This window comes from Pseudochaenichthys georgianus, chromosome 4 (assembly GCF_902827115.2).
Source record: "Pseudochaenichthys georgianus chromosome 4, fPseGeo1.2, whole genome shotgun sequence".
In the NCBI taxonomy this organism is placed as follows: domain Eukaryota; kingdom Metazoa; phylum Chordata; class Actinopteri; order Perciformes; family Channichthyidae; genus Pseudochaenichthys; species Pseudochaenichthys georgianus.
Genome location: NC_047506.1, coordinates 12,038,572 through 12,048,284, shown reverse-complemented (window position 1 = coordinate 12,048,284; position 9,713 = coordinate 12,038,572). Strand labels below are relative to the sequence as shown.

Genomic DNA, 9,713 nt, shown 5'->3' with positions numbered 1-9,713 from the left:
AAAGTGTCTCTACTGTAGGCTATTTTTATTATATGTACAGCACTTTGGCTCGACCAAAAATCGTTTATAAATGTGCTATATAAATAAAACTTGATTTGATTTGATATAGAAAATGCCATTGACACCTTTATGTGCCAGCCCATCACTCTCCCACACCATTGGAAAGTATTGTTTCTTCAGTCACAATACAATGTGCAATATAACATAACAGCATTGCAAGTGTTACTCAAAGGGGACCTATTAAGCTTTTTAGAGTTTCCCTTTCCTGTAGTGTGTTATGAATTTAAGCCACTGTAGGCACATCTAAGAATGGGCAACATCTGGGAAAATTAGACAAATATCCTAAATGTTATTTAAGAGTTGTAAACAGATAGATATAATGTAAGAATAGATAATCCAGAGAGTTACGTTTCTATAGATGCCAGCACACACTTGTAGTGGGTCATATAATTCACGATAATAAATTATATAATATCCGAGAAAATGTAATTCTGCTTTACTAATACTTTTAATTTAGGAACGTTAAGTATATTTGAATGCCAACACTTGTTTAATGTTGTACTTGTAGAAGAGTATGTTTTAGTGGTATACTTAATTTAAGAATCTGAGTACTTCTTCCACCACCATACATTGTTTTTAATGTTGGGAATTGCTGCATATGCCTTTTGTTATCCTTGACTATGTGAGACATGTGGTCCTCACTCTTGTTGTGTCAAATGAACTAAAAAGCACGACACTGAAGGTGGAAACTCACATTATAATAATTTGGAAGACTGCCGTATGTGTTTGTTTAATACTCCTTATTTACCGGAATGTATTAATTTTTCAGATAGGACTTCCTAAGAAAATGTCTTCCCATCATCACTGCAGGTGGAGTCAATAGTATCATGCCACTCGGTGGAGTGGACGTTCCGCGTCACGTGGCTTGCACTTTAAATAGAGGCTGCAGAAGAGCGCGTGAATAACGGTCTGCGAGGAGGCACGTATAGGTAGATCATTTGTTGGCATCAACGACTTCTGCTCGCTTGTCATTTGTTTTTCTCTGGAACATATTTCCCAAACAACTGAACTCTTCCCGCTGTACGATGGCCAGCTCCGGACTACAGCTCCTCGGTTTCTTCCTCTCTCTGGTCGGTCTCGCTGCCACTGTGGGCGCAACGTTGATGGTTCAATGGAAGAAGCAGTACCAGGGCAAGACGCACCGCATATTTGAGGGTTTGTGGATGAGCTGCAGTGGCAATGAAAGAACAACTTGTGAATTTCACCAGTACCTCCTGAAGCTGCCAAGTAAGTTTTTTTAAATGTATTTATCACATCTGCATAGATCTCCCCCGAAAACCAGACGCTGCTTCTTGAGATAATACGTTACTATAATTAGACAGAAGTCTCTTTAGATTGACCTTTACTGACTTTATGGCATATCTTATATTCATAGACATTTTGTTGTTGTTGAAGAATTCATTTATGCCAATCTTTAAGTATATTTTGTAAATTTAAGTTTATCTCAGCCTATTTTTATATTATGTTTTGATTTAGTTGGTAGGTTGGTTAAACCTACAGTTTAAGCCAGACTAATACTGCACATATATTATGAATGAAGTTACAGAAAGATATGCGATTTCTCACAGAAGGGATAGGTCATTTCTAAGTATAAGACAGTATACATGAAAAGTTTTTATATTCCAACAGTCCTAGTTTTTCTCCTAGTTGAGGTCCAGGCTACCAGGGCGGTGATGCTGATCAGCGTCTTCCTCTCCACTGTGGCTCTGATGGTCTCCACAGTGGGGATGAAGTGCACTCGCTTCATGGACGGCAAGTCTGAGAGCAAATCCACAACAGCTATGATCGGAGGAATCATGTTCATGATTGCAGGTGTGTGCAGTGGCAACTGGATAATATCTCAATACAATATGCTAATCAAATTCTTATTTTATTTAACCTTTATACAACAACAAAAAGCCTCATTGAGATTTAAAAGCTCTGTTTTCTCCTGGCCACAATAGGCAGCAATAATAAAGAGTTACAGGCAACAACATAAGACACAGCAACCCACATTTAAACAGGAACACTTTTATAAAATTGTGAATAACTTTTCTAGTCTTTTAAAATATCTAATCCTTTACTTTTTTTTAAATAAAATATATAAACAAACAGTAAACACACTACCTAGTTTACAAGTAACCCTTTTTCAAATTACCCATTAGTTGTAAGATATTTTCTAAATATTTCCAAGTTTGCTAAACCTTGCAAACGACACAAGAAAAACATATTTAAAAGTGATGTTTTAAAAAGAAAAACATAAATGAACCCTTCTCTGTTTCACAATATGATGTGTTTTCTTTGTTCAGGTGTATTGACAATCATTATGACTTCCTGGTACGTCAAAAAGATTGTTGACAACTATCACGAAACGAAAACGCTTCAAAGGTACACACACACACACACACACACACACACACACACACACACACACACACACACACACACACACACACACACACACACGCACGCACACAATCTCATGTTTGCTAACGTAGCTTTTGAGGATATTACTTTGACCCACATTCATTTCTTGGAAGCTTATTCCCCAATGAACTGGTCTTTAGTCTGAAATGTTTTGCGAAAGTAGCCTAAGTATGACACACACACACACACACACACACACACACACACACACACACACACACACACACACACACACACACACACACACACACACACACACACACACACACACACACACACACACACACACACACACACACACACACACACACACACACACACATTTGATTCTGTACATCTACTGTAAATGTGTGTACATTTGTTTTCCTCTGCAGCTTTGAGTTTGGTAATGCTGTGTTTGTCAGCTGGGCTGGCGGCCTCCTCACTGCGGCTGGTGGAGCTTTCCTGGGCTGTCAAAGATGCTCGCGGTCTCAGGCGACCAGTTCCATGAGCTCCAACAATCACCTCCTCCCCCCCATGGGCCCCAAGTCCAACTACGTCTAGTGAAGGAGAGGCCGCGATAGTCAGTCCTGCAGTGACATTACATTGGGTTTCTACTACAGGAATAGAAATACAGAATATCAAGGATCAGGGTTAAGTTTATTTTATTATCTTTGCTTTTTAATGACTGTTTTTAAATGCCATTTTCTTAATGTCTTTCATTTTTGTAAAGCACTTTGAATTGTCTTGTGTTGAAAGGTGCTATATAAATAAACTTGCCTTGCCTTAACTTTTTTATCTAGAAAATATTTGTGTGTGAGTACGACATTTTGAAGTTACTCTTAACAACTCCTAATGAAGAACAATGTATCAAACTTTGAATAAAGTAGAATAATTGTTTTGATGCCTGGTGGCAAATGACTGTAATTTTACATTGCTGTACAATCCATTCTACTTCAGTTCCACACTGGTGTTTATATTGTCTTGTTTGAGTATTTTGTTAACCCTTAGATGCATAAGTGGGATACAAATGAACCGGTGAGGTGGTTTTCTTGAAGTGTCTTTGTAATTAAATGTTTGTATCATTTCATATACCAGCTATTTCTCAAAAAACATGTTTTTGATATCATGCCATTCAAATTTTGAACAGCTGCGGGGCAGGTAAGAGAGGGTCGGATTTGTGGAGGTGGTAATATGAGGTTTTGACCGAGGGGGAGGACGTAGATGATGAAGAGTAGGGGGCCGAGTACTGATCCCTGGGGAACGCCTTGAGTGACTGAGGCTGTAGCATAGGAGTGGCTGTGGAGGGAGATGAAGGAAGAGTGTATAGGGTCTAGACTAGTGCATCCAAGGGTTAAATATATATTTAGTTTTTTGTTTTTGTCATTTATATTTGTTGGTATTTGTCAGTTTGGAAGATTGTTGTATGTACATTTTGAGAAAAAAATAAAACTGATTTCTTTACTCAGGGTAACCTTATGTTCTTTTATATTATATACATAGTATTCACTTAATGTTTATGTCAAACTCATGAAATCACTGCTGACTTTTGTCTGATGTAATGCAACTGTAACAACATCAACTGCATTTGCTAATCTATCTTTGTTATACAGCATACACTTACCATATTATGATAATATTATACAACACAAATAAGAAAAAGGAAAAACTGATATTTATATTGTTTTGTTCTATCCCTTTTTATTGGTTGTGTTTACGATTGGACTTAAACACTGACACAAAAGCTTTTGATTCAGCCCATATATGTTGTCTTCACTTCACTGAAGTCTGGTTCTTATCAGGAGAAGTGACGGATTTAGGTAAATTATGTGCTATATTTTTTCTTCCTTAAATTACTGAAATACTCAAATTCTGACTCTTGTGGTGCAGTATTTGAGTGAATGTACTTGTTGACTTAATGTAAGATGTTAGGATGTTGATGTTTGTTGTTACTAAGTGGATCCTGTGCTGTCCTGAGGCCTGGCTCCAGTAATGAGAACTTTCCTGACTGCGAAACCGTTTCCTTCCTCTCGTATCTGTTGTCGTTTTACCCTCTAAATACTGTATTTAGGCATCTGGTATTACAGCTGCTGCCATGGTGAATTCAAAATAAAGAATTGTTTTGTATACAAACAGAGACTGAGAGTTACTGTTATGATATCTGCTTGACAAAATAACTTGATCCTTAATGAAATTAATTGCACAAGATGTTGATGTACAGGTACTGTAAGCCATCCTTGGTCAAATGGAAACAAAAGTCAATCTCTTTAGTTAAACATACATTTAACAAAATTAGCTGTGGATATAAACTCACGTAGGAACCTCTCATGGAGGCACAGTGCTGCCCATACTCTCCCTGAACTCTCAGACAGCAAGTGAAAGTAAAATAGTAGAAAATGCAGGCTGCATGATGGATGTTTTACACTTTTAAAGTACCTGGTGAAATAATGGTATTTGCCAACCGAGCATGCTAATTCAGATCAAGATATATTTACTCTACACCTCACATTGTTGTCTATTACACAGATAAAACAAACCAACAAAATCAGTTAATTAAAATAAGCCGTTTATATCGGCAGCACAAACTAATTTAAAGAACGGCAGAACTAGCACCTAGTACCATGTACATGAATAGAAACTCAAATATCTGTGTGTGTTGGCATTCCTCACAGTAAGGAGCTTGTTGGCACCTCAGCAGATGTGAAGTATCTAAACCACACATTCACTTTCAGTCTATTTATAAAACATTTCACCACACAAACTGGAATTTAGATCTCACAGATGGGTGTTGACTAAGTTGAAGTATCCAGGATGACAGTAAAGAGTATTTTAATGCTGGTATGTTTAGCAGTAAATGATGTTGTATGAATGATGACTGTTGTGTAGTCGTGAAATGTAGAAATGTTTATATTTTGTTGTTAGATTGCATTTGAAAAAGATTTTGCTTGACATTATAATCCAAACAATGACACTAACATAGTCTTTCTTAGAATAGTACAAATAATGTGCTTCCAGATTACATTTCACTAAACTAATAATGATAACAAAACATAGTCTTTTAATTAATTGTTCATAATATTAGTTAAAGTTGAGTTAACTGGATTGTGTATGTTAGTTGATTTACTGAAGTGATTTTACCTGCTTGGCTACATTCCTATTGCCGCAGAAGTAAATATTATTGGGTTAACAGTTAAATGTTTATTCAAGCTTCATGCATTTTGGGTTTTCCTGGATAAAAAGTTAAGAGTTTGGTTGATAAGCAACCTGGTAGTAATACTGCTCTTAACTGAATTATCCTGCAGAGGGAGACGTTTTCCTTTTAATGGAATTGTTTCTGGATGTCTTGACACTCACATTATACCTCCTGAACATAAGAGACTTCCAGAAGACAAGACAGCAACTAGCCTTTGTGTATGTATATCTCACAATACATATTGTGTGTGAAATCAAACACACATTAAAACTAGCTTCTCAGCCTATTCATTTCATATTTCTTTGTATTATCCTTATTTATTGTTTTTTTTTTAAACAGGGCCAGTCTGTAATCCATGGGCTAATGTTACAAATTCATCCAGAAAATATTAAGAAGTTGCTGACTTTTTCACCTTGAGCCATTCTCGTGAAAAACAAATCAAAACAGCAACACAAAGTTTAATTTCTCTAATAAAACAAGTTAACTTTGAATTGGTTGTAGGCTATTGGGCTTCACTCAACCTCAGTATTTTTATTTTGGCGTTTGTTTAACAGAAAGTTTTAGTTTCAGGCATTTCTGTAGTTCCTTTATCAACCCTGAAGGAACCCAAACTTTATATTTTCAATGTTTTCTCTGAAGCAACGACCATTGATTTAACTGCGCCATGTGAAACAACACTTAAAGTCGTTTTTTAATAAATACAAGGTGGAGAAATGATGTTAAGTAAAACTATAATTTCTCATTTCTCCATGAAGGACCCTTGTGCGGTCCCTGCTTTACGGAAAGCTGGCATTGTGCTCCGGCCATTCATGTCTTGGAGGGGCGGAGTTAGCGGAGTCGGAGAGGGGTCATAACAAGATGTGTGTCCCCGACTGAAGCAACATTATTTCCACCCTGGTCCGGAGCCGTCCTGCGTCTTTCTGAGAGGAGCTTTTTAAATGGACTCTGAAACGAGTACGAGCTGATCGCAGAAGTGACTGACAGCCGCTGAACAGAAGCAGAGGATGGATAGGAACTTTTCCCCGGCTGCTATCTTCTCAGTAGTCCTGCTCACCGTGGCGTTGTCCCCCTCAACAGCTTTCCTGGAGCCTTACGACCTTTTATATGACAATGCGGTTCAGGCGTTTTATAACAACGACTACCCAAATGTGGTCCGTTACATGGAGGGAGCGCTCAGCAGCTACAGGGAAGTCCGCCAAACCAAGGTCCGGTGCCGGTTGAGGTGCCAGGACCAGCATCCCTTTGATGCCACCTTCTCGGAGCTGCGCTTCCCTGACGTGGTGCTCCGGAGAGCGGCGTGTATGAACACATGCATCGAGGAGATACTTGGTAGTCAATCTCTGCACAAAGTCAGCGAGGATGTAGTGCAGGACTTCCACAGGAGGATCCCCTACAACTATCTTCAACTGGCTTATAAGAAGGTAAGGGGAAGGGGATGATGAGTAACTTTGAGAAAACTTGCTCTGAATGAGCACTTCTGTTGTCAACCCAGGAGATTTCTTAATCTGTCTGCCCCACGATACCTGCTACAGTCTTCATCAGCTGTTACTGCTGCCCAGCAACCTGATGCAGAGAGATGATGCCAGCTGCACAGCACATGTAGAAACCAGTGTAGCTCATGAGGATTCAAGGTGTTGTCACTTAACTATTTGGCTACACTTAAACTAATATTTGAGGGCATATAAAAGTTTTACATTTGTCAAAAAAACCCTGATCTCAATTGAGAACGATCTTAAACTAGCATCCCACTGCAGAAGTACACAATAACCATGTTCAGGTAACATTATTGATATTTCAGAACAAAAACATTTACTTGCTATTCGCAAGAACAATATTTTCTAACTAAGTTGTTAAATAAAAAATATTCAGCTTTTGTTAGGGATGTTTTGCTATTGCTTAATACGTGTATTCCCAACATTAAGAGTGACCTACTATTTGAACAAGTTGAACCTGTAGACCCAACTGGGATTGGATTCTGTAAATAACATATAAAAGCCTATATAAAATACAAGTATATAAAAGAAAGATAATGTACCACATTTGATACTGATCTAAAGTGTGAGATACATCAATAATGGCCTGCTGATAATGTCAGTTGGACTCTTTTGAGAAACTTAAATACTGTACAAGCTAAGGCTCTACATCTTAGTTCTTTAAAAGTCAATATTATGTAAACGTGATGTTTTCAGCCCTTACTCCAATATGCAACAATGTGATGTAACATCCACTACAGGTGTACATGTATCACGCTCATGTCAAGGGCTGCTATGTGGAATGTTGATATAAGATTGAGTTGCAGTGAGATGAAGGCCCAGCTGTCTGATCACAGCAGGCTGACTCTACAGATGTCTGTGCACTTGCTTCAGTCTTTTGTTTACATCCACACTTTGGTTTGTATGGCTACTCTGTGTGCTGTGTTATTTGTAATAACACACAACATTGTGTTACTCTGTAAGGAAATGTTTGAGGATTTCTCTGTTTTGGCGGTTCCGACTTTCTCTTTCATGCTTCATTCAATCAACATTGACATCAACCTGCTAGATGACAGTGTATAACTTAAACGTGCAGTCAGGTAATAGATTCAGTTTTCTTTTGGTTATTGAAATGCACCTAAACTACCACTATTCCTCAATCCCAACACATTAGCACTACTTGTTATTGGCTTTACATTCAATATACAAACTTCCAGATCAGCATTTCCCATGAGCCATCTTTGGGCTGGGACGATGTTGAGCGCTAGGCGTGGGAACAATCCAAAAGACGGATAAAACAGGAGAGCTGGGAACAAAGTGTAACTGCTGATTCAGACTCAGTGCTGTGTGCTAGATTTGTCCCAGAGGAGCAAGTGCATTTGTTGTGACTGTTGAACATTTTCCATCAGTTTTGTATTTGGAGTTACACAAATGTATCTGTTTTATAGATATTTTTATTCCAAAGCTCAATATTTAGAATGAATTGGAAACCCTCAACTGTTATGGATGTAAATGTTTACACGTTTTACTGCATGTTTTTGATAGCCCGCTTTGTGTGGGAAAAAACCGTTAACAGGAACATTTGGAGTGTCTCCAAACCTCCCTAGCTGAGTATTATGTTGGACTTCCGACTGATGAAAAGAGTGAGACTTGATACTTTACAAACGCTCCATTCGACATAGGCAGTGATACAATGAACTATTCCTGCAGGGAAATATATGTCTGCTTCCCCCGACTGCAGGCTCAACTTCAGGACACTTGCGCTTAGGTAGCTTGAAGTGTGGCTATCATACAGTCGGGACTACATGTTAGTGTGTACAAACAATAACTCATTGAACTTTTTACCTTAAAGTGAGCAAGAGATTGACATTTTAACCCAGTTGGAGCTCCGTTGGGAAGCTGGCACGATCTCCTCACATGAACCTGAGACTCAGTCTACTTCCACTGTCACTGACTGCAGACCAGCTCCAAATGCCAGGGTGATGACACACAGCTTCCCCCGCTCCGAAGTGGTGGGAAGTCAATCTGCCCTGTGTCTGTCTGCTGGACAAATGGTTTCTCCATTTTTTTTATTTGTTTCTTCTGAATCAGCAGAGAACAACTAAGAGCTGATGTGATCCTCTCATAAAAGTGCACGCTCCTGTCTAGACATGAGCGTAGTCACGGCCTCACTCACAGATCCCCAGCCAGCTGTAAAAATATCACTAATCTATTAGTAGAGAATTATGATTTCTTTATGTTTAAAGAAAAAGTGGCACATAATAGTTTTGAATCTTTTACAATAAAGCAGAAACTTAAGATCATTTTGAGCATATCTTTATTTCAGCCTCCCCTGTGTCTAAGAGTGTGTTGACATCTTTATGAACTGAGTACATAGCAGCACATCAAGGCAGGGAGCTATGATGTTGATCTTACCACAGGTAAGGAGAGGCCGAGCTGAAGCGTTTCTATTGGCCAGGCCCATCAGAGCACATCAGACCTCTCAGTGTACGTATCCACATTAGTATTTAAACCGTGTGTGTGTGCACATGCACCTCTCACGTGTTAGTATGGGTGTACTTGGTGGTGTTTGTGAAAATAAATAACATTCCTGCACATTCCAG

General features: G+C 38.6%; 2 protein-coding genes across 2 annotated transcripts in view; both read left to right on the top strand.

Annotated features, from left to right (window-relative positions):
• Positions 1 to 950: 950 nt before the first annotated feature.
• LOC117445643 (claudin-1) lies at positions 951 to 3,909 on the top strand. The gene is made up of 4 exons (XM_034081414.2): positions 951 to 1,287; positions 1,708 to 1,872; positions 2,349 to 2,427; positions 2,841 to 3,909. The coding sequence occupies exons 1-4, from the start codon at positions 1,086 to 1,088 to the stop codon at positions 3,007 to 3,009; spliced, it is 615 nt and encodes a 204-aa protein (XP_033937305.1). The 5' UTR covers positions 951 to 1,085; the 3' UTR covers positions 3,010 to 3,909.
• A 2,539-nt stretch (positions 3,910 to 6,448) lies between these two features.
• p3h2 (prolyl 3-hydroxylase 2) overlaps positions 6,449 to 9,713 on the top strand; it is a 64,700-nt gene continuing 61,435 nt past the window's right edge. Inside the window, exon 1 of the mRNA XM_034080602.2 lies at positions 6,449 to 7,059. Coding sequence (XP_033936493.1) covers positions 6,643 to 7,059 — 417 coding nt within the window. The 5' untranslated portion in view covers positions 6,449 to 6,642. The remainder of the gene's footprint in view (positions 7,060 to 9,713) is intronic.

Coding starts and splice junctions, on each gene's coding strand:
- LOC117445643 (XM_034081414.2), top strand. CDS start 1,086: ATGGCCAGCTCCGGACTACAGCTCCTCGGTTTCTTCCTCTCTCTGGTC. Junction 1,288..1,707: donor GTACCTCCTGAAGCTGCCAA/GTAAGTTTTTTT, acceptor TTTTTCTCCTAG/TTGAGGTCCAGGCTACCAGG. Junction 2,428..2,840: donor GAAACGAAAACGCTTCAAAG/GTACACACACAC, acceptor TTTCCTCTGCAG/CTTTGAGTTTGGTAATGCTG.